Below are 26,120 nucleotides of genomic sequence, written 5' to 3'. Positions count from 1 at the left end.
TTATTATTCGTAGACTGTTTAGCACGACAACAAGGATGACAACGATAACACTTGGCTAAAGCCTCTTTTGTTTCAACTTAAAGACTTCCAACTTGAATACAATATACAGTACTGATTGTAGCGCTAGTATACCTGTATCTATCATTGTTCATGTATGTAAAAACCGTTTACCTAATCCACTCCAATTTTTGACGTTCCACTTTACAATGTGAATCAGCAATCTCAGACATTTAACTACATTTAATACTTGAAAGTTTGCCAAAATCTTGGCATTGTCAGACGGGATTCGTAGACCGAGCGTTTTAAAAAAGTTATGAATGAAGTTTAAATTTAGAACGTGATTGGAACAATGCGAAACGTCATTTCAGCGTCGACCGTCGACGCGCTTCTTGGAAACGTATTTAAACAGTAGTCTGTCCGTTTGTCTGTCAATGGAGCTCCTACACAATGAGGCGGATGGACGGTGAATGAAATTATGACAGGTCTGTCTGTTCGTCCGTCTGTCTGATCGCTGATGTCGGCTTCGTGCTCTACAATAGCTACAGTATTTTCAGCAATCCTTACTAGCTGAAAATTATTTTCCACTGAAGAATGGGAATATCTAGAGAGGAATTTAATAAACAATCACAATGTTTTTATTTCTTTTAAATATTAGCTACTTGGCACTACCTATGTGGCTTATAAAAACAAGCTTAATTTAAGAGCCCATATGACCCTAACTTGACTACATACTTTAACCTAGATCTCAAAATCTGTAAGGTCTAGAAAACTGATTTTTTGACACAAGTAACTTCAGTTCATAAAGATTAAATGCTCAAGACGAAAACACGATTACTCAAAAAATGCTCGATAGTTTCTTTTGTACAAAAAACCTTGTTTTATACACATTTTTGCTTGGATCTTCGAAGTTTGCTGTCTTTTCTTTAATATTTTTTAATATCTAAAAAGGTATTTGTTCAAAACACTTTTTTCATAATCATTATAGTTCGTCTTTTATTCAAGTAAAACTAACTCGGCGATGATTCCGCGCCGTGCTTTTTCACCTGGCATATGAAAGACGGGCGTGAGTGAGAAGAGAGAAGGACGATGTTTGATTTTTAGAGTCAGGTGAGCTCTTAAAAGAAAATATAGTTTGTACTTAAGTATTTTTGTTTTTATCCAAAGAAAATTTCATTTTTAGCTTTTAATGATTTTTCCAGCTAGTTTTGGGACCAGCTGTCATCTGTCAATTTATCCGGTCAAAGTTAAGGTTAAAAGTTAAAGCTAAATTTAGCCTTAACTATAACTTTAATCTTAACTTTAACTTTAACCACGCCTCTGGTGCAAAGCACCCTTAAAGTTCATGAACCCGAAAAGTACCTACTTAGGTACCTTTTTATCACACTTGTTCATGAAACTATAATGTCTTAAAGTGGAAAGATTTACCACCAACATTTTAACACGGTATACTTAAAATATACTGACATGGAAAAATATGTAGGTAAAACCACGAAGGAAGAATATTGTAGAGGTAGGTAATATCATTGATGTAATTCTTTTACACGTTTCGTTACTAATGTTTATAAAATAAAAAAGTTTGCATTGAATCACTGAACAGGTCGAGCAAATACTGGACCGATTTTCATGAAATCTTTCCCGGATATAGACCGGACCACGAAAAAGAAATTTATCGCATAAAATGTACGATTGCAACGGAATCCAGATGATTGATGCAAAGATTTCTGTGTTTTGAAGTCGGAAAACACGTAGTATTTGCTAAAACCGAAAACGTATGTGCCATCGTTTGTAGAGTATTTGTCAACGTCCCTTTGTATAGCATTCACGGCCCTTGCTCGTAAAAAGTGCCACGTAGCACGTACACGTACAACGTGAACCTCTCAAACCACCTCAATGCTACCGACGTAAGGTCCACTCCACTCCTCCAACTCCGAGGTAGCATAACTGTGAACGCGTCGTACGTGCCGCACACAATAGTCGCACCCGCGTAGTTTCTCACGCCCAAACACAAAACAACCAGAGATGGCCAACAAAAAACGAAACAAAAATCATTTTCACACCTTCGCGGAAGGTTTTAGGACGCTTTTATTACGGGAGTAAAATAATGATGGACGCACCAAACTTTCTTTGAGTCGATTCGATATTCGTAGCGACATCTATCCGAGCGTTTTGAAATTAAAACCCAGAGCGTACAAAGTTTATTCAAAATGATTCTAGATGGCGCTTTTATGTTTCTGTAGCGACATCTATGAACTAGTTTGGGAACCTTTATTATTTACAAAGTAGTTTGTAAAACGAAACGTAGATGGCGCTTTCAGTTTTATTTAGCGCCATCTGTTACATTTTTAAATATAACTAGACATGTTTTAGTTTCAGATATGGTCGACAGATGGCATGTGTAGTTCTAAAAATTTGTAATTTGACTTGTTTTAAAAGTTTTTTTTGTTAGGGCTCCCAGACGATCAATTTTATTGTGCAAAATCACGTATTGCGCAATATTTTTGACGGTGTAGATTTAATATTGAACGTGCCCGACTTTCAATCTTACTGTCAATATATATTATAATTCAAACATTGTTCAATATTAATGTATACCCAGGAGCCCGCTTACTGCGATTTTCTAGCGCAGCAGAAGAATGGTCATCTTGCCAGCAGCACCCAACAAACTTCGTTTTTTTTAACAAATGGGTAACTAATAACATGAATAATGATGATCATAATAATAAATCAATACTAATATTATAATTGCGAAAGTGTGTCTGTCTGTCTGTCTGTTACCTCTTCACGCCTAAACGGCTGAACCAATTGGGCAGAAATTTGGTACAGAGATACTTTGAGTCCCGGGAAAGGACATAGGATACTTTTTATTCCGGAAAAATGTACGGTTCCCGCGCGATAAACTAATTTTGGCGCAACGGAGTTGCGGGCGTCATCTAGTTAATAATATTCCGAGTTTTTTTTTAATGACAACATGACCTAGCGGTATGTCAAGAAAATTCAACCGAATTGCAATTTGCACGTTACGAATAGTGTTCTGAATTATGTTTGTATAAGTCTAACAATATTGCAACTAAAACCCTTTCCGATTGCATTGATACAAATCGAAATTAATTTTTCTCATTTCCCCACTTGCCATAAATCGTGAAACAAACAAGCGCCATCTGTGGGCGACACTCATTACTACATAAATCACGGATCCGACGACAGATGGCGCTGAAACTTCGGCAATACATTCCGAAGATTGAATTTATGAGTTTATGTTCAGTTTCACACCACTCCCAGAGTGGTCTTTATACCGTTCGAATAAGGTTGGTGTCAGAGGCAAAATATCTGTGAATAGCTTGCACCCCACCGAAACAGGTGATGAGGAATGGTTGTCAGCAACTTTTTTTTTTTTTTTTTTTTTTTTTTTTTTTTTTTTTTTTTTTAGGACGTTTTTAATTTCTCGTAAAAATATAAAAAGTGAAGTCAAAAGAAAGTCATGTAAAATTAATAAAAAATGCAAGAAATTAACAATAAGTTGTAAAAAAAATTCTAGCAGCTTTTTACTGTCCGAATTTTCGTGTAAATAGACCACCTACTTATATAAAAACAATATACACAGATATTATAGCCTATACGGCAATTTGAGCAGGTTGACATTTCCATTGCAAAAAATATTCTCAACTTGAAAATAAGAAAAGTACCTGCTTAACGAACGTCTTCTTAAACCACATAAGCTCTACCTTGTCCTACATAAAAGAAAATCGTTCTACATAAAAGAAAATTACATACGAAAGATCTCAGTATCTGTCGTCATGTTATCAAGATTAACGCAGTATATATCCGAGATATATTGTGAAAAAAAAAAAAAAAAAAAAAAAAAAAAAAAAAAAATATTTATTTTTACAATTTACAGTTTCAACTTAACAAATAAAGCAGAGATTGGGACCACCTGGTAAGTATTTTACTTGTATTAGGCAGCCCCGCTCTTCCATAAACTATAGCATACATAACAACATTTAACTATAAAATATAACAGTAAGTAACTTAAAATTTTGTTTACAATTTTTGTTTATAAAACTAACATCTAGGAAACTACATGCCAGTGTATGTATAAAATATTTTATGTGTGTGAGTGTGTGTATGTGTGTAAGTGTGTATATTGCGTATGTGTGTGATTAGAACAGATATTTTTATAATTTTAAAGGGGAGAAAAAAAGGTAAGTAAAAATTTGAATGCTTAGAACAGATATTTTTATAATTTTAAAGGGGAGAAAAAAAAAGGTAAGTGAAAATTTGAATATTTAGGTGATATACTGCAATATTGATTCTGTCTCCGCGTACGACAGACATAATAGCCAATGTAAGATTACATTTTTACATTTATTTAGATTTAGTGGGTAAATTTTAAGATGTTTATCTAGTTTATTGTATATGTGGACAGACTGTGAATAATACTGTCTTTGAGCGAATTGTGTGCGAACTTTTGGTGGTATAGCCGCTTTTTCTGGTCTCCTTTTTTTAATATTATCATTAGATTTATACGGCAATGTTTTATGGAGTCTTAGGGTACTATTTAAAATGTAAAGTTTCCTGACTGATAATAGTTGGTAAGATTTATAGAGGTCGTCAGTTGGGTAGCGGAAAGGCTTGCAGTACATGACTTTTATTAGACATCGCTGGCTTCTCTCAACTTCTAGGAATCTTGTTTTTGCTGCACCACCCCAAATCGTGACACAGTAGTTTATTAAAGATTGTACTAGAGCAATGTACACTTGTTTGATTGTTTTATTTGAAGCTACGCATCTAAGTTTCCTGAAAACCCATATCATTTTTCTAATCCTATCGCTAGTATAATCAATTTGCCGGTGCCAATTTAGATTTTGGTCTAAATATACTCCAAGATACCTAGTTGATATTACTTTATTTATTTCACTACATGAACAGTTTGTTGAAGTGTTATTTGTTTGGCACTGGTGAATTTTTAAGTTATGGTTACTTTTAGGTTGCGTTTTATTATTTATAGAGAAACAGATATAATAGGTCTTGGTAACATTAAGAGTTAGGAGGTTGCTAGCCAACCACTGCGAAACTACTATAAGGCCATCTTCAGCGCTTCGAAAAACTGATTCCCATGTCCTGCCTGTGAAGGTAATTGCAGTATCGTCTGCATAGGATACCACTCGTCCATTTTTTAAACTTATATTTGTCAGTGAATTTATATATAAAAGGAAGAGGGTAGGGCCAAGAACACTGCCCTGGGGAACTCCAAAATCGACTATAGTGTCGTCACTTGTATGGTTTTCAATTTTTACTTGCTGTTTCCTTCCCTCTAAGTAGTTTACAAGCAATCTTAAAGGTGTGCCTCTGACACCTATAGTTTCTAGTTTACGTATGAGTTTAGGTATTGATACAGTGTCGAAGGCTTTTTTTAAGTCAAGGAAAACAGTCAAGCATTTGTTACCTATATCTAGTTGTTGCGTAATATCTTTTGTCAGAGCCTGAACTGCATCTTCAGTGGACTTATTGCATCTAAAACCAAACTGTGAGTCCGAAAGAATGCCAAAAGTTTCCAGGTAGTTACGTAGTCTTTTATTAATGAGTTTTTCGATAATTTTAGATATTGCCGGTAGTACTGAGATAGGTCTATAATTATTTATATCTGTTTTGTCACCGGATTTGTGTACAGGGGTGATTAAAGATTTTTTTAAATATGTTGGAAATATGCCTTGTTTGAAACAGAGATTTGTCAAATGGGTTATTACAGGTACTACAAAATTTCTCGTTAATTTAAGGAAACGAGTGGGTATGCCATCCCACCCAGGTGCGCTATCAGACTTTAGACTACTAAGGACGCTGTCTACTTCTTGGAGATCAGTATCTAACAGTACAAAAGATGACATTATATTTGATTCCGACACAGCTTGACGTCTTTCTGTATATAGGTTTGTATTTACGCTCTGAATATTGTTAGCTAGGTTTTTTCCAACGCTAGCAAAAAATTTATTTATATGCTCTACGGATTCTTTAGGGGTTTCTTTTATATGTAATAGTTCTGTATTTGGTATTTTATTAGTGTTTAAATTTGTAATATTTTTAATATTTTTCCATAGTTTTTTAGTATTTTTAGCTGATTTGTCTATTTGTTCTCTATCGTATTTATGTTTTAATTTATTTATAAGGTTGTTACAAAAGTTCCTATAACGTTTATAGGTTATTTTCATAATTTCATTATTAGGGTCCTGTCGTAGTTTATATTGCATTTTATTTCTGTTTTGGATACATCTTAAAATGCCAGGTGTAATCCAGGGTTTAAGAATTATTTTAGATCTTGGTTGACTTTTCAAAATTTTGCCACTGTTAAGTGATTCAATGAGGTACTTTGTTAATTTTTCTATAATATATTCGGGGTTTTCGCTAGTCAATAGTTCAGAGATATTGCATTCCATAAGAGAAGCCATTGCTATATTATAATCTATAGTTTCAATAGTTCTATTGTTATTTAGTCGTTTTATTTTACCTATGTTTATAAATACTGTATAGTGATCGGTTATTGAAGTATTTAAAATACCTACATATGGAATATACTTACTATGGTTTTGTTTAATCATAACATGATCTAGACAGTTATCAAGTCTAGTTGGGAAAGAGTGACCTGGGAGAAATCCATGGGTAGACAACATATTCAGATAGTTGATCCTGTTTGTATTTTCATAGGAACTTTCCGTCGGTTTGCTGATTAAATTAATATTTATGTCACCTGTTATAAATATATTGTGGTGTGATTTTAAGGAGTCTAAGTAAGCACTTAAAGAATCAATAAATTTAGCAGCATTACTATTTGACGGAGATCGGTAAATACTTAATATAATTTGATCTTGAAGGTCTATCTGGATACAAGTTGCTTGTTCTAATCTAACTTCAGTCAAATTTGCTTTCAGATTACGCTTAACGTAGACCACTACACCATCGTTTTGGTTTAAATTATATTTCGTTCCTATGGATACGTAGTTTTGTAGTATTGGTAGTGGTCTATCCGACCTGATTCTACATTCAGTAAAGGTTAAAACGTCTACTTCAAAATTTAAGAGCGAATGCGTAGTTGAAAAATCGTTAAGATTGCTATAAATACTCCTTATGTTTTGAGAGATTACTGTAAGTCCACGATCATTTGTAATATTTATGTGTTTAGATATATCTTGTATATCACATTGAAAGCATTTACTAATTTGAAGGTAATCTATTTCTTTTATTCTTGTGTATGTGTTATCCATTAATATAAATTATTATAATGTATTTTAAATAAATAAAAATAAATGTATATATTATATAATTAATTTATATTTATTATAGCCAATTTGAGTGTTGTAATAATGCTGAGTAAGATTTTGTGGTTTTCTTTTGAATAGCGAATCGTCTGTCCCGTAGTGAAAATATATATTTTTAAATATACCTTTTATAATATTTAGTGTATTTAATAGTTTTTTCCCTTTTTTATATACATTTTTAATCAAGCGTGATAGTATTTTAGTTTCTTGTATGTCTAAGTATTTTAATTTATAAAGGCTAGTATGTACGTAAATGTAAGTGTATGTGTTTGGCATGCGAGCACAAAAATAACTTAAAAATATAATCACACAAAAATTACAGGCTAATTTATAAATAACTAAGCAATAAATTGATAGGACAAGGGCTAGTCAAGCCGTGACAAGCTGGTGAATTTGAGCTTCGCTGGTAACTAAAATAATTTTTGAGTTTTCTTCCTTGCGGACGTAGACCTTTCCGTAAGCTGTCCAGCAGTATTTATAAGAGTGTGACTTGACCAGATCTCTAGCCAAAAAGAATAGTCTGGCGGCTTTAGCAGTTAGTTGCTCTGATACATAAATGGGCGTATCCTCTGAGAAGCGGTGACCCAAGTGTCTCGCACATAATTTCGATTTATTTTTTATGTTAAATGTTTTACACATTCTTATGAAATCATTTTTTAATATTGTTGAGGAGGTTTCAATAATTATTGGCGTATTTTTAACATCCTCTCTTTTTCCACGCACTCTATAAATATCCTTGATATCGGATTTTCCCATTTCACAATGAATAGTTTTGGAGAGACTTATTACCATGTCAATAAGGTCCTCTTTCGTTTCATCGGATTTCTTAGGGACATTTTTTATTTCTAAATTACTTTTACGTCTATCTTTCTGCAGGTCTTCTATTTTGTCTTCTAACACAACAATGTATTTTTTGTCCTCCTTAACTTGTGCCTCCAGCTTTGTGACTTTTTCCTGCAATTCCTTGTTTTGAGATGTCAAAAAAGATATAGAATTTTCGATATTTTGATTGGATTTCTTAATTTCTTGTAAAAGGTTTGAGTATTTCTGGAATTCAACATTTTGCGTTCTCATAAAAGTTGTAAACATGTTTTTCATTTCATCTCTTAAAGCACTAAAATCTGAGCTCTGATCATCTTCTCGTCTTCTTTTTCCGGTGCGGGTAGTTATTAAATTCGGTGGAGTTTTTTGTTGCGACATTTCGAACTCGGAGTCCGATAACGATTTATCCATGTTATCCATTTACACCAGGATATTATGAGTATAAAGGAGCAATACAAAATTTAAATATGGCCTCTAGCAAGTTACGCCTTTAATCCTAGACGTCACCCTATCATAGATAGGGGGTGGAGCTTATACAGGTGGGTGGTGTTTCAGGTATTAAGATGGCGGAGTATCGATCGCTCTGATAGGCAGGAGTATGCGCACGCGCAGCCACAGAAGCGCAGCTTAGATGTTGACGTCAAGGGAGTTTTGGTAGAGGGGTGCGTGCTACGTACCAGGCGCTCAGCAGTATCAGGAGAGTCTTGACTCACGGTTTAGCCGGCCTCCTCACTATTTCTGCACTCCTATTTTTCTGACTTGGATTTTTGATTTGGTTTTGTATTTAATTAGAAAATAAATAAACTGGCATGGATTTTAGACACAACTGCACTTTAAGGCGGTCCGGGGGGAAGAGGAGAACTTAAATGTTAAAGTTGGTGATAAATGTTTTTACTTTTTACTCGTTTCTAGAAGGCAGATATTATTAGATGACGCCCGCAACTCCGTTACGCCAAAATTCATTTGTCGCGCGGGAACCGTACATTTTTCCGGGACAAAAAGAATCCTATGTCCTTTCTCGGGACTCAAAGTATTTCCATGCCCAGCAAAATCGATCCAGCGGTTTGGGCGTGAAGAGGTAACAGACAGGCAGACAGACAGACACACTTTCGCATTTATAATATTAGTATGGAAGTATGGATTAATTGTAACACCTCATTTCGATATCAAAGTCTAATATCATAGTTTTATACTATGCTAAGTATAATCTTAGCTGCTGTAGAAAAATCACGTTGCAGAAATTGTTTATTTAGTTAAATATTCGTTTTTATGTTCGTGCCTATTAAGGTAAGTAACAATGATTACGGAAATCTGTTAGTAGGTACGATCTTAAAAAAAATGTAGAGTCAATCACTTTCAAACTGACGAATCTAGTTCAACCCTACAATCACTGGTAAATCATTCTGTACATCGTTCAGATGTTGTTTACCTTGCAGTTGGGAGAGAATGAAACTTATCTGGTTGACTTAAGGTCTAGTCGAAGGTGAAATAATTTTGAACGGTAACTAATGCTCGAATTGTCTGTACTCAGTAGCAAGGGTTGTCAGAACTCAGATCGTCTGAAACAGACTAGTCAGTTGTTCCTGAAAAGATAAAAATCCTCAAGACAATATAGTAAACAAAATATAGATATAGCGTAATAGCAGAGATAAGATAAAAGCAGAATTAAAAGCAAAGATGATAGCAGAATTAAAGTGATTGGGAATCATGGTAAATCATAATTGCCTCCATGATTGTGAAGCTGTTTATGACTTTAAATACGACTTCGATGGTAAGCAATCATAGAAAAATACGCCTCTCTATCATAATAATGTATTAAATATGCTTTGATTATTTGTATTGTACATATTTTGTTTACCAAATAAAGTTTTTTTCTTTCTTTCATATTATTGTCATGTCACGGGGAAACGTGGAAAGACCGCATTTAATTAACCAACAACCAAAATTTTATATTACTCTTAAATTTAGAGTTTTGAGTCTAGAACTCTATGGTTTATTTATTAGCTTCATGGTGTCAACTGTCAACTAACTCGCGCACGTTTGCAAAGCGTAAATAGGGGTAGTTCCCGTTTCATACCACTTATTTTTCGTACCGCGGTATGAAACAGCGAAGTACTGTTTTTGAATTGCCTGTTTCATACCGCGGTGCTTGGAATGGTATGAAACGGCTAATTCTTTTTGGTATGGGTGGATTCGTACCACGAATTTTATTAAATATTTTTAGTCTAATCACTTATTTATACTGGCGTATATAAAAGTGTTAACAAGAAGAAATAAAAAAATAGTTTTTGTGTACTATTCACCTAACTTGTATATTTTATAATAATAGGGGTGTAGACAGTAAACGAAAATATAATACACATTATTGTTTTTTGAAAGTTTGTATTATAGAATTACCGAAAATGGCATATTTTTACTCATTTACTTTATAATATTTTTTTATTTTATTAAATAAAAAGTAAATATTTAATCCGCAATGTCACGTGATCGCAAACAGTCATCACAGAGTGTAACGTCACGATCACCAAAACATTGTGTGTGACAGTGACATTTCGATGTCAAACCCATACAAAGATTTTTGTTGTTTGGAGGACTGTGACGTCATAGCGACGTCATGATGAACTTTAGAGTTTTAGCGGGAAATTTAAGTGTTTGTTTTAATTTAAATTAAAAAAAAATTTTTTAGGTGTAACTAAATCTGTAAAATAAATATATTTCCTAAATACACCCCTATTGTTGTTAAGGCGCCAAAATTAAAAACAGTGCTAGTTTAGTTTGGTCATAAGACTTAAGTCGGCTATAAAATTATTATTTTTTTATTAATACTTTTAGAAATACAATACAGATAATATAATACAGCTTCTAATATGTTATATTACAACTTCCATCTGCTTGTCCTCTGCCCGAAAATTAGGGGTCCACGGAAGATCAGGGACGACTGTTCGGTCGTCTTAACCTGAGTGGTCTCCGTTTCTGCACACTTGGGTGTTACACTGCCGTGCTATAATTGTGCTTAATACATTAATTGTTTTTTATTTTCTTTTTTTTACCTTTAATGTTTTTAATGTATGAATTAGCTGTAGAATATATTTATTAGTTTATATCAGTTCTGTATATTAAGTAATATATTGTGTAACATTTAATTGTGGCAGAATAAACGTTTAGTTATTTATTTATAGATATTTTGAGCTTGACTGTACTAAAATCTGCGCTGCGGTACGAATCGACTAATTCAAAAAAGGTCTTCGCTGTTTCGGACGCCGGTATGAAACAGGCAATTCAAAAACAGTACTTCGCTGTTTCATACCGCGGTATGAAAAATAAGTGGTATGAAACGGGAAGGACCCGTAAATAGCTAAATCAGTATAATTTATCAAAATATATAAATATACGGATAACAAATTTGTCCGGCTTTTGATAGAATATATCAAAAGCCGGACAATTTCGTTATCCGGACAAGAAACCAAATAATCCGGCTTTTTGGTTACTCCATCCGTCTGACAGCCCTGGTTATCAGCTGGTCATCTGATAGAGTCGTGAGAGCCAGTAACAGCTGACTCACTGTTGTTGAGCAAGCGTTACCACTTACCGAATTACTTAACTGCTTCTGTTGCCAACACATTGCTACTAACTTGGCTTTTGGTGAATCAACGGAGTCTTTTAAATATAGGAGGGGTGACTATAAGGCCTATGGGCCAGGCGTAAAGCAAAAACAACATCATAATTTGCACAGCAACACTAGATTTTTACGATGCGATGCCTCACCGCACTGTTACGTCTAAAGTTTAGATTTAAACCATAGATAGGGCCAAGCCACAGCACTGCGGCTTAGAGGTGGCTTAGACTAAACCACTGCTAGTCACAAAATGTTATATTCCCGCAAACTCCTCAGACGGACATACTGTCGCATTTATATTATGTAGTATGGATAGTACAGAAATTAAAAGCGATTAATTTCTTCCCTTTTCCTCATTCCCAATTTCTAATTTCTATAGACATACAATAAGATCGCAAAAACCACAACGACTGCTCATCTCAACTTTAATTTTACAGTTGAGAGGACCCCCCCTTCCCCCCTCCCCTTGGGTTCAATGACCCGCGACTGAGATCTCGTCTTCCGTCTTCGCGGCTGTCGAGAGTCGTCTAATTTATGTTTCCACGATTTGTGGTCGAATGCAAGGGGATGGTTAATTTTGAGGAGAAAACCCGTAAAATTTCACGCTGGATAAACATTAGCTGCGGGGAGACGGCAAAATTATAATAGTACTAGCTGAACCGGCAAATGTGCTGACATTACGCTGTATAATGTATGTATGCTTGAGAACATCAAAGGAAGATCTTCCGACCGAGATATGAATTGCATTTCACAGGAAGAAAACTCATATACTTTCAGGCTAACTTCGATAGCGCGTTTGGTTGTGTGCTGTACGAGAAAGTTGAGTAGTGTTGGTCTATTTTCAAACTTGATAAGCACAAAACTCAGTGATAAGCTGGACAGCTCCCTCCTGAAGCACTGAGTCCATGCACACGTGCATGTATCCGGTGCACCAGAGGGTGGCAAATATATAAATTAATTATTTCCTTCCAGTTTAAGATTTTTTTCTATGGCTTACCTGAATTAAACGTATTTTATTATTTATTAAAATATTTTATCGAGTTCAGCTGTTAATCAAGCCAACTTAAAATATTATGTATTAGGTACTACATGACGCCCGCAACTCCGTTGCGCCAAAATTAGTTTATCTCGTGGGAACCATACATTTTTCCAAGATAAACGTATCCTATGTCCATTCCCGGAACCCAAAGTATCTTCATACCAAATTTCAGCAAAATCGGTTCAGCGGTTTGGTCGTGAAAAGGCAGACAGACAGACAGATTTTCGTATATTTGTAATATAATATTAGTTTGGATAGGTACACAATTTGTAATATAATATTAGTTTGGATAGGTACACAATCTCCTGTGTTGATAGTTATCCAACTTCTGTTATTCAAACTTAAATGAGATTTGACGATCTTAAGGAGCAATATGTCTGTGTCGGCGACTGTCGGCTAGTGTCGGTGAGTGTCGGCGATGTCGGCACTGTGGCTACTGTCGGCGAGTTTGCACACAATCGCCGATTTTCGCCGACGTCTGCTTTGGCTTGCAAATTTATAGAGATGGGACATTATCGATGGGGACTTCATAAATGGAGTTTGTTATAAATATATTATTTAGGGGGATTTTTTCAAATTGCTTTGAGCGCTATCAAGCCTCACCAATTATAACACATTATCAATGTACTAACTATTAATTCTATGATACTTCAGTAACTTCACACTCTTAGGAACAAAATAATATCTACATAAATTATTACAGTACTTTTAATGGGAATTTCCTTTGCTTTTCACAATCGCTCTACCACACCACTCTATCTTGAAAACTTTGGTGTATCAATGCATCCCTCAAATAGTCTTTACAAAATTATCGCTTTAAAAATATCATGTCAATAATAATAATCGACCTAGAGTGTGGTTCGTCACTATCAGTAGCATTTCGCTGAGTGTGCCGTTTCCCGCGCCTCCCGCCTCCTCACAGAGTCACAGTAAACATTTTCTTTTCAACGTATTGCAGCTTGCGGTTGCAGATTCTGTCTTATTACACTATTTATGACCTAAACAACAGATGTAATTTAAAGCAGGTACCTAATACAATAAATTATAAAGATGGGATAAATGAAATCGAACAGATTACATTAAATAGGCCCTAAAACTACAGTATCGATTTCGAGTAAGATTATGAACACTAGGCTACTTTCTATAGAGTAAAAATGTACTGTGACTGCGGTTTCTTAATGTCAATTGTCAATTAACTAAAGTATCTAAGGATAAGTAATCTTATTTCCGGACAAACCCTACGGTTTCCATTGGATATAACATTTTCAGTTTTTAGTTCAAAGGTTATCTTTTGCAATTTGAGCAGCGACAATCAGATGCGTTCAGCTCGTTAACTAATAGACCCAACGAAAGTAACAATAAGAGCCCGACTTCTCCAATTACAATTTGTTAAGGACTTTTAATTTCACCCCTCGGGGGTCAAACGGGGGGCAGAATTCACCTCTGGATTGAAGGGGAACAATAAAAGTCGTAACAATTAAGACAGTCGGCCGAAAAGTTTCCATTTTCTTGAATTGTTAAAGTTTTTAAAATAAACGTTCCGTTTAAATAATGGTTCTTTTAATGAGAATTTTCGAGTTTTTCTTAAATAAGACGGGACGAGCTACTTTGATAGAAACGTGAATAATCTTTGCTGCAGCTGAAAGATACAAACACAGGTAATAAGAGATAATTTTATAGTTTTTATCCCTGAAAAGTCTCGAAATTATTAATCACCATTATCCACACTAATATTATAAATGTGTGCTTGTCTGTTACCTCTTAACCCTTCATCCACTCAGCCTATGTTCATGAAATTGCGTATGAAGTTACTTTGAGCCTCGAGAGAGGACATAGGATACATTTCATCCCGGAAAATGTACGGTTCCCGCGCGAGAAACAATTTTTACGCAACGGATTGATAGTTTAGATAATATAATATAAATTATCAATATTTAATTATAGTTTTTATCAAAGTGATTAACTGAGATTAGAGAGAACAGCTTTACATATTCGACTCTAGTTTATAATGATCCGATTATTATTTGTGGTCATATAAACGAGGTTCGTTAACAACATAATGAAATGAATAAATCAGACATTTATTACACCTCAAACTGGAATTCCAAGTAGCGCCAAATTCACTAACGTCGGCTAAAGTTAATTATTGATTAAGTGGACTGGTTGAGCCGGGAAGATTTCTATTAGACTAAACAATTCACAATCCAAATTACTGATGAGAAATAAAGCCAAATGATCTAAAATGAATGTATTAATAAATGTTATCTAAAGTAAATGAAAGTATACACGACAGAGGCTTCTATTATCTATCTTTATTGTCACTCATTACTTTTAAATTTAAAGTTTTAACTAAAGCCATTTAGAGTTCTTAAGGAGTTGATAAAAAATAATACTTATTTTGGACAGCGAATTTGAGAGAGAAAGCTTTTGAATCACTATTCATAAAATATAATTATCTTTTGTAATAAAAGTTTGTTTTGTATTTAGTAATCTTAAAAATGTTATTCTTAATTTTACCAGCTGTGTTAAGTAATAGTGGGAAAAATACAAAAGAAAACATTTTGATGATGGAACATTTTTTAGAAGTGACATTTTTAAGGACCCCCAAAAAACTATCTTGGTCTTTCAATGAATTGTCTTCATGCTGGTGTCTGATAAGTGACACTAGTACATTTATAAATATTATGTAAATGGGCATTATTATACGAGTAATAAACAACTCTATAGCTGTTATAAACCCGTTGATGATGTTCAAAGCAATTAATTATGCCCGCCTTTTATATCTCAATAATCACGTTAAATTAGGCAGAAAAAAAAAACAAAAAAACAGGAAAATAGAGTATGAAATAAGATACAATATATATTATTTGAAATAGTTTTTTACACTGTCGTGTAGGAATTATATTCTATAGTAGAATATAATTTAAAGTGCATTTAAAGAAAATAATTGGGTTTAAAAAATTGTTCAATGCTATGAAAATGAAAAATGAAAACCGGTCAAGTGCGAAACGTACCCACGCACGTTAGGTTCCATAAGTACCAGACGTAGCTGGGTACTTTGTGAATGTTTCAAGTGCCTACGGAACCCTAGAAAGCTTTAAAAGAAACCCTTACTTATGCGTCCTCGAAGGCAAACATGTGAATATTAAAAATGTACGCCGTGACACTGAGTAATCGTTCAATTACAAAACACATCTGTAAAGGCAATGCGAAATATTTTAGCAACATGTTTATTTTCTTTGGAATGATGTTATAATTTATGAACCCTTGGGTTTCGGAAATTTACGTCTTATTTTATTCTAAAATTCGTTTTGTAGTACATATAATGTACATCATATCAGCCTATAGTCGTCCACTGCTGGACATAAGCCTCTCTCAATGAACGCCAAGATGACCGATCTCCTGCTACTCGCATCCAACATGGGCCTGCAACTAAGCGGAGATCGTCGTCCCACCTGTACATATAATGTACAAAATGAATTTTTAGATTTCGTTAGTTCCTCAAAAACTCGATAACGACTAAACAGATTTAGATAATTTTAGTCTTGATTCTTGAAATATTCGCGGAGTCCAGGCAAGGTGTATTTATTACGAGGAAAGTGATACGATAAAGTTATAAGTTCACCGGGTCAACTATAATCGCAATCTTGTAACAGGGATGTTAAGTCAAAAAATATGTATGTGAGCCGACGAATTACTGTTTCCTAACCCCACTTTCGGCCGTATAACCGTCATTCCATTATTTTAAGTTAATACATGATGACTTGGCCATATAACCTACGTAGTTTGGTCGCGTTACGTCAAACCCAACCGACAGATCACTTCTCTGATAGTACATCCTAGTGTTGTGGGTCTATCCTAGAGAGTCAAGCAGTACTCACCCTATCACATGGCTGCGGCGCGTGGAGCTGCCTCGCCTGCCCGCGGCCGAGCGCCTCGCGCTTCCTTTGCGCGCTGAACAACCGCAACTCCTTCCGCTCCTCGTCCGACAGCGAGTGGCAGTACCGCACCTGAGGATAGACGGCACCAGGGTTATAAGGAACTGGCTTTACTGGGTTAGAGGGAACCTCCGCGTCCAGAGCCAAGCCCTTGTGATATAGCTATAGATACCTGAGATAGAAAAAAACTAAAGGTATGTTCTCAAACTCTTTTGAGAAGTGAAATTTTTTGGCGGACCCCAAAAAAGCCCTCTAGTCTGACTGAACTGTCTCCACTGTAAGCTTGTGGTAAATATGGCTAATGACATTACTAAAAACAATTTGATATCAAAATTGTTTTTAGAGCCAGAGCACAGAGCCAGAGTACAGAGCAAGCAAGGCCTTTGTGAAGCCCCAGCTTTGAGGGCTACGTTAGGACAGTGCAGGATTATCAAATGATTGCCTGACAAGATGATCCATACTTCGATAAGGCATGTAATAAAAACTAGGTTCTACTATCTTTTGGGCAGAGGGCCAAGTGCCACAAGTCGTATTTTCCTAATATTTTCCAAGTATTTCCGTAACCAGGGGCCGTACCACGAAACTATTTTGAGACTCAAACAATCGTACAGAATGCCGCGTCCTACTGTAACAAACGAGACATTATGTTGTTAGAGCAGGACGCGGCATTCTCAGTCGATTGTTTGAGTCTCTAAAGGTTTCGTAGTAGGCCTACAGCAGCTCACCTCGTTGTCCTGCGGCGGGAGCTGCTGCAGCAGCTGCTTGAGGCGGTACCGCTCGCCCACGCTGTTCACGTACGGCACCTTCTCTTCCGGCAGCGCCGAGAAGTACAGGTGCACCTGGAATTATAAAATCCAGCTGTTAGTTCTTTACGTCGCGTATTTGACCGTAGTTTATACAAGTTTTATTATCTAACTTAATTTTAACAGAACTTAAAACGTCTTTCACAGTACAAATAGTACATACACATATATTCTGCGATATGCTTTTGATGCAGTCCCAGTTTAATAAAGCATGTATTTAAATCAATTTCTGTATATTCCCTTTTCTCGATCAAAATATTTGAAAGTTTCACCAAAAATACTGACTTGCACACTAATTATGCACCCTAAATAATGCGAATTCAGCATACTATTTAAAGTTATTTGCAAAACTCTTTTACTGAACGAATGACTATTATTAAAATTGCATATCTAACAATTCCTTAGTTCAACAAACATACTACAACTTTTTAAAGGAAAACCATCACCTAAATTACTTTTAGGAACATCATTTATTCTAAATAAAACCCAATTTAATCTGTTATGTTCATATAATTAAGAACCCATAAAATCATCAAGTGCTAACTTAACATGGACTAAACTTTGGCACAGTGAATGGTAACTCGGTTTATAAACAATAATAATAAACAATCGGCAAAGAGCGAGTTGGATTCGCGCACAAAGGGTTCCTTACCGATATATTGCAAAATAATTAAGCCTCCGGCTTAGGAATCGCACTCTAGGGGTTGACAAGCTACTAAAGAAAAAAAAAAGAAAAAAACAACTGGCTTCAATTATGAGTCGACGGAGCCCCGCGACGCGGGGCTCCTACTTTTAGGTGGTTCACAAAAAAATAACCACGATGGCTAAGGCGGGAGCTACGCTGCGCTACGCTCCCGCCTTAGCCATCTAACCTAACCCAATAAAGTCGTATTGGGCCAAAATTACTATTAATTATTTAAGAATCATTAATAAATTTATTAACTCATACAATTACATTACAGTAGTAAATTTTGATAATTTTTCTTAATTTTTATCAAGAAACTTAAATTACATAGTTTTGGAATGATAAAATCTTTCACCATATCTCATCATAATTACCAAAAATCTTTGTCGCTAACGTAGAAATAGATCAAGATATATTTGTGGTCGCTAAAGAGTAAAGAGCGAGCGCAAAGGAGTGAGTGCGGCGTTAGATGAGGAGGCCCCAACATGTTTTTCAGTAAAACAGAGAAATAAAAAGATAATAAAGTTAGGCTAAAAATATTTTAGTTGCACGATTTGTCAATTTGTAGACTTGTTTTGATAATAGAAATTGATTTTATTGTGGTGCACCTTTCGATATCGTTTTTAGAAATTCCGTTGTAAGATTGTCCAATTTAGAGTGCAAGTTAGTATTTTTGATAAACAATTTAAATTTTAGTTTTACAAATAATATATCCCATGTATGAACCATATTTTTGGTGTGAATTCGGTTATAAAGGTCGTCTAGTTTTGTATGATGTTTAAGTTTTTTTTGAAGGACATGTTCAGTTAATCAATTGTTTTTTTTTGATCAGCATTAGTTTTTCTGGTATGCATTCAGTTAATTAGCCGAGTTAAGGTAGTGTGCTGCAAAATTATTCTGATGTGCATTTAATAATATCCCGTTTAAGAAAAGTTAGGGCTACAAATAGAAATTATATCAAATCGAATGTCAAGTAAAAAAAAAACAATATTTTCAATTTTGATGTGTATGAGAATACACCCTGTTTGATAGGAACCAGACTAGATTCTTATAAACAGTGTTGGGGTAATAAGATTTTAAAGATATAAGACGCCGCAGTCTTAAAATAAACAGTTTTATTGATACAAATAAATATGATTACTACATAATATTATAATATGATATAATAATAATATGATATAATAATAATATGTACTTAATATTGCTATTACAAATAATAGCTAGCTCGTAGGATGTTTTGCTGATAAGCGCAGCGAGCTGTAACAAATGTGGTGTATCGCGACTTCTCGATTAAGAGAGATTGGACACTGTTGAACTCTTTTAATTTCCTTTTTAAGTTTTTAACTATGGTTGTGGCACAGACATATAAAACAAGGGTTAAGCCAAGTTTTTTTAAGTTAAAAGCGGTCTTCAGCGGCGTTTTTCGCCAACTTGTGTAACTTTCGGATGGGCTATGAGTAAAAAATGTTGACCTAGCACGTTTAACATTTATACCAAAAACCCTGTCATGAAGATAGACGACCCGATCGAAAAATTTGTAGGACGGAGGAGGTAACAGCCGGAGTAAAGTAATATTTATTATTACGTATTTACGTAGTAGAGCCATGCTTCGGCACGAATGGGCTGGCTCGACCGGAGAAATACCACGGGCTCACAGAAAACCGGCGTGAAACAGCGCTTGCGCTGTGTTTCGCCGAGTGAGTGAGTTTACCGGAGGCCCAATGCTCTACCCTATTCCCTTTTAAAAGGCCGGCAACGCAGCTGCAGCTCTTCTGATGTTGCGAGTGTCCATGGGCGACAGAAGTTGCTTGCCATCAGGTGACCCGTTTGCTCGATTGCCCCTTTATTTCATAAAAAAATATACTTCTGCCAGCACCGAGAGTGCTGGCAGAAGTTTATTTTTTTTTGAGATCCCTTAAATCCATAAAAAATTAGACTAATTTTATTAAGCGCGAAAGTGTATCTTCTCGATTAAACCCAAGCGATTTTGATGGAATTAGGTATGTAAAATTTCCGGGAAAGGACATAAAATAGTTTCATCCCGGAATAAATACGATAAACATATTCCGCCGTGACGAAGTTGCGGGCAACACCTAAGTATTTATATACTCTAATACTCTATACGTACCCTAGTACTCTAATATGAGTACTCTATATTAGAGAACATATTGCGTATTATATTAAACATGTTATTTAAATTGTATTAAACAAATAACAATACATAATATCATGTAATGTAAATGGCCGTTAAATCGCCATGTATATAATATAGCATGTTGGAACGAAAGCATTCCTCGTCCGCCGTCGGAAGGGCTGGATCTTCGACACGGGTAAGGTGCTCTTTTACTGCTGCTCTCAGAGACGTCTATTAATTACTTAACTGTAACTAAATAAAGTGTTTGCAACAGACATATAATGTATCAAGCCTATGTCAAAACCTTCATTAATGTTTCACCTGCCTCGCCAAGCTAATCTTATATCAATCAAATAGCTAATACATACATACTAAATAAAATAAATACATACATACATACATACACAAGCAAGTACTGTATACTAAATAAAATAACACAGTTTTTTAAACACATATATACATTAATACATATTCAAGCTATAAATACACTATATAACTTTTTGACATCTCGGCCAGCTTAGTGAGTAATCTCACATAATCAGTTTTTTGTGTTACTCATGTTACTTCCCCTATTATGACAGCAAATTAATGTCCGCAACGAGCGCTGATTTTTCCTGTTGGTCGAGGGGAGATAAACGGTACGGTATCTGTGGATGGAGGCTAATTCCCGTTTTGAACTTCGTTTGGCGGATGATATACTGTTTGGACGGACCGATCGGCCAATCTGTAATTGTTGGCCTTTAGGTACAAAATATTAATTAGCTGTCACATTTTAATGTTTATGCTTGTTTTGTACAGGCTTAAAGAATTTATGTTCTTTTTAGGTGATTTTAGCATAAAATAATTAAAAAGAAGCCGATTTTTAAATTAAAAGAGACATTAATAAAGTCATAAATTTATTTAACGTCCGTCTTTTAATTGTTCAGAGTTAATGAAATATTTTCGTGCTATCTGCCGTAACCGGTCATAAAATATGATCGTTGACAAGTATTTCAATTTAGTTGGTTAATGGTTATATTGTGGTTATATTCAGATTTTAATTAGGGTTTCCTCTTCCCCCCAAGCCTTGTCGTGACGAAAGGGCTACACAGCAAGTAATGAGAAAGTTTTCTGTTGAAGTGAGAAGAAGAGAAGACCAAAGGTGAGACACAGCATGTATTTGTAGGGCTGCCGTTGCCTATTCCATTGAGCGTTGCGATTGTGAGAGACGTGTACAGTGATGGCCTAGGTAAATCTGGAGTGGGGCCTCTATTCCTGGAGGGGGAATACTTCTTCTAGATCCTAGATCTAGTAGGAGTGTTCATAGACTCTGCAAGTCTGTACATTCGTTATATTGTTAGATACCATTAACATGTCAATCCCCAAGCGGCACCCGACTGCCGCATAACAATTGAAAATCTATTGTGGCTGCGATTCCCACGATCGAGGTATTAAACGAATTACCTTCGCAGGCAGAATCGTATTGTGGTACCGTCGCTAGTCTAGGAACAGTCATGATCGTGCTACTTCTTTGGGCCCTGAGCGTAGTTGTTGGTGAGTTATTTCATGAATATTTAAGAAGCACTTTTAACATTCCCATATCATGAATATTTAAGAAGCATTGACGGATTTTTTAAACTCGTAAAACTAACCAGTAAGTTAATGGAAACTTTAGACGGCAGTCAGTACCGGTTCGACTACAGCTACCACGAAGGAACGGGGGGATGGTTCAAAGTCCACAAGATACCTGCCACGTGGAACGACGCGAGGGTGCGCTGTGACTTAGAAGGTAAGAAACTTATTGAGAATCAGACTACAAATACTTACTATTATGGTTTAGGATATTCTTTCAATTGAAACTTTGTTCGTCTCAATTGAAACTCGCGAATTGGGCTAATTTTAGTATTTAAATATTCCTGGAAGTCCAAGGAAGGTTTATATATAATACTCGTACGAGATTCACCGGTCATCTATAACATAAAAATATTTTCTGGCGCCGTGCTCGCTTCGCCTATAAACACGAACGTCACGATAGCGATGGTAGGGTTGATGAACAGAGCGGGACTGGACTTGGCGTGCGGCGTGTACACGGGCACCAGCGCACACTACTCCAAGGGAGACTACTTCTCAATTGAAGGTACAGGAGCCAAAATGAGATTTCCAATTGGCGAATCAAATTGCGGTGGCATTAGAACGAAATAGATGAAAGACCTTAGGGAAGGCGCCTTTGCCCAGCAGTGGGATAGCATAGGCTCTAAAAAAATGTCTCAATGTCTGATCGTTATTACGATCTGATCACTGTTCTGCCAATAGCGCGCCCCCAAACGCGTAAGTACTCCCGCCTTGCTCACTCCTCGACACACCAAAGAGATGCAAAGGGAGACCTTCAATTTTTGCCAAGAACTTTTAAAGTTCTTAATCGTTTGCCACATTCGGTACGTATATCCAATGTGGTGAGCTACAATTTTAGTACCACCAATAAACCAAAAAAGTGCTTATCTATCTCTCTCTTTGGTCTGGTAACGTTACAATTTAATGAAATCCAGGAATCCCGCTATCGCGGATGTCAGTGGGGTGGATGGCTACGGAGCCGGACAACTACAAGAACGGCGAGAGCTGCATAGTTCTGGACCCCACCGGCTCCATCGCCGACGTCCAGTGCTCCCAGGTCCTACCCTACGTCTGCTACAAGAAAGCCGGCAGCTTCGTCCCCCTCAACGAGTGCGGCACATCCGACAACGGTTTTACTTCCTTGTTTATAGCTTTCGGTCGATTGGCTAATACGTAAAATCGAAAAAGCTGCATGGGTTTCCCGAATGATACATGTTGTAACAAAACTAAGCGATAATTCTTTATAGTTTATGGTTTGTATGGGTATGAGAGAGTATGCTGTGAAAGTGCAGCGTTGAAAGAGTAACTTATTTCATCTTTGTATGCAAAAATTCATGATGCGGCGCTTGCCTATACAAATCACAAAAAATATATATCTTTTAACGCTGCTACTTTCACAGTGAAGTCTATAGAAGGAATACACCCAGCAAGTATATTTATACGTGGGAGAGCCATGCTTCGGCACGAATGGGCCGGCTCGACCGGAGAAATACCACGTTCTCACAGAAAACCGGCGTGAAACAGCGCTTGCGCTGTGTTTCGCCGAGTGAGTGAGTTTACCGGAGGCCCAATCCCCTATCCTATTCCCTTCCCTACCCTCCCCTATTCCCTTCCCATCCCTACCCTCCCCTATCCCCTCCCCATCCCTACCCTCCCCTATTACCCTATTCCCTCTTAATAGGCCGGCAACGCACCTGTAGCTCTTCTGATGCTGCGAGTGTCCATGGGCGACGGAAGTTGCTTTCCATCAGGTGACCCGTTTGCTCGTTTGCCCCCTTATCACATTAAAAAAAAGTATTATCACTTATTTTTGTTATACCTTGTAATTAAAATCCCAGGACCGATGATGCTTTATGCTTTGTTCAAACCTACGTGACCACGCGACTGCGAAGCGGGAGCGTCAATACAAAACACATCATCATAACAAGCTGTCCACGGCCTTCTCGCACACGAACGGCGCGGGGTTCTCACAGAAGTAGTCGTCCAGTTCGCCATCTTGGTACATGGCTCCACAGGGCGAGCTTCCTCTTTTCCCCTCTGGCTGGCCCTTCTTCCAATTGAAGTAGACGTCCTCCAACCTGGTTCCTGGGGTCAGGAACATACCGGTCGATTCCGGTACGAAAGCCACGTGAAATTGGGAAGAGATCAGTTTATTTAGACAAGTTGTCAAATGTGTGTTTTGTATTGACGCTCCCGCTTCGCAGTCGCGTGGTCGCGTAGGTTTGGCCTAAGCCTTATACCTAAGAAAATTCCAGAGTACAAATTGTACAAGACGACTGGCAATTGCTACAAGTTCCACACTCAGGCTCGCCCCTGGGCCAAAGCCTTCGAGGCGTGCTCCGCTGAGGGTGGATACCTGGCCATCCCCAACGACAAGGACGAGGCCATGCATCTGAAGGACTTATTCAAGCAGAACCTCGACCGAGCCGCCATCACCACCAAATTTAAGAGCGTCATGTTCCTTGGGTTTTCGGACATCGACAAGGATGGGGTGTGGACTACTGTACACGGTAGGATGTCACTTCTCACTTATTACTATGTACTAAGAAAATTACTAATAACAATCTATAATATAATCTCTAAACATGTGGTGTGTAAACTGTACAGTGCAACATGCAAGCGCTAATCTCTAAATCCATTTGTCTATTTCTTAAGGCTGTTGTTTATTTTCGTTACGGAATATTTTCTTGATTAAATTAATAGGCTTTGAGAAATAACGGAATGTCTCAAAGCCCACGATAAAGGATACAATAGCTACTCAGTATATTGCAAACTACTCAGATAAATAAACTGATCTCTTCCCAATTTCACGTGGCTTTCGTACCCGAATCGACCGGTATGTTCCTGTCCCCAGGAACCAGGTTGGAGGACGTGTACTTCAATTGGAAGAAGGGCCAGCCGGAGGGGAAAAGAGGAAGCTCGCCCTGTGGAGCCATGTACCAAGATGGCGAACTGGACGACTACTTCTGTGAGAACCCCGCGCCGTTCGTGTGCGAGAAGGCCGTGGACAGCTTGTTATGATGAAGAACAGTATTTAACACCAGCAGACTAAGCATGCCACTATACAGGGGGTAACAAAACTTTGTGATAACACTTTCGGACTATGTGTTACTTATATAGAGTTCACTGTGAAAGTAGCAACCCTGAATTTTTCCATACAAAGATGAAAAGAAAAAGTTACTCTTTCAGCGCTGCTACTTTCACAGCGAACTCTATATAAGGCACCCGTACACACCCTATAGTATTATCACTTAGTTTTGTTACACCCTGCGAATTAATAGAAACGCTGACAGTTTTTGCGGACAATCTGACAGATTTTCTTTGCTAATTCACTTTGTCTTCTTTACCGTAGAAACATTTCTATGGTGGCCATGCCTGCAGTTAAAACACACTTCTCTCTATACAAACTCTCTGAATACAAAATACATGACATGATACAAGACGTGCACTAATTTTATTTAAAGTACCGTTTAGAGGAATAATATGTCCCTCAACTGAATCCAGCAACGTAGCGTGCCTCGGTTGGGCCTCTCATAAAATTTTGTTTAACAAAGCATAAAAATTTCCCACAAAAGAAGAAAACATCATTTTTTTCTAAATTTTACTGATAATAATATCTGAATGACTTTGAACGATATTTGGTTTTTTTTTAATAATAATATCTATGGACGCTTCACACCACGTCAGTCTGGCCCCGTGCTAAGTACCTGAAGGACTTGTGTTACAGGTACCAGACAACGGAAATATATTTAATACTTTTATACTTTACATATATTTAAGATTTTTATTATATTAAACAGATATTTAATACACATCCATGACCCAGGAACTTTGAAAACTTTTTGTTCCGTTGGCGGGATTCGAACCCGCGACCCCCGTCTTGAGCTACCAACGCGCTCACCACTGAGCCCCAGAGGTCGTCAAGTTCGTCGTTATTATGAAGGAATAATGATTATTCTCTTTAATTTAATAATTATATTAATTTGGGACCAATGTGCATACTGCATAATCCTTACTAAAATAATAAATTCGTACAGTACTCCCCACGTACTCCCAAATTAATAATGCGCATTGAAATCTTCGCTCATTATCGTAATCACGAAAACACCCGAATCTATGAAACTTGCGTTTTGCACCTTGTTCAAAAGAAAAAGAAGTAAATATCATATAGCGTTACCATTATAAG

At 36.5% G+C, this 26,120-nt stretch overlaps 2 protein-coding genes across 3 annotated transcripts in view; one reads left to right on the top strand and one right to left on the bottom strand.

Moving 5' to 3' along the window:
• LOC121737028 (protein prickle-like) overlaps window positions 1–26,120 on the bottom strand; it is a 153,189-nt gene that overhangs the window by 59,027 nt on the left and 68,042 nt on the right. The window contains exons 4-5 of the mRNA XM_042128549.1: window positions 17,448–17,561; window positions 16,666–16,794 (exon numbers count right to left, since the gene is read on the bottom strand). Coding sequence (XP_041984483.1) covers window positions 16,666–16,794; window positions 17,448–17,561 — 243 coding nt within the window. The remainder of the gene's footprint in view (window positions 1–16,665; window positions 16,795–17,447; window positions 17,562–26,120) is intronic.
• LOC121737031 (C-type mannose receptor 2-like) lies at window positions 20,510–25,373 on the top strand. 2 transcript variants are annotated; one of them, XM_042128554.1, is made up of 7 exons: window positions 20,510–20,540; window positions 21,796–21,877; window positions 21,999–22,112; window positions 22,317–22,460; window positions 22,870–23,064; window positions 24,190–24,444; window positions 24,789–25,373. In XM_042128554.1, exons 2-7 carry the CDS (start codon window positions 21,838–21,840, stop codon window positions 24,953–24,955), a joined length of 915 nt encoding a protein of 304 aa, XP_041984488.1. In that variant the 5' UTR covers window positions 20,510–20,540; window positions 21,796–21,837; the 3' UTR covers window positions 24,956–25,373. The 2 variants fall into 2 exon arrangements, with proteins under 2 accessions (XP_041984488.1, XP_041984489.1); XM_042128555.1 differs by lacking the exon at window positions 20,510–20,540 and adding an exon at window positions 21,583–21,689 and having other exon boundaries at window positions 21,774–21,877.

Source organism: Aricia agestis, chromosome 20, assembly GCF_905147365.1.
Source record: "Aricia agestis chromosome 20, ilAriAges1.1, whole genome shotgun sequence".
Classification (NCBI taxonomy): Eukaryota; Metazoa; Arthropoda; class Insecta; order Lepidoptera; family Lycaenidae; genus Aricia; species Aricia agestis.
The sequence above is the reverse complement of the archived record's forward strand: the minus strand, read 5'-3'. Positions and strand labels throughout refer to the sequence as shown.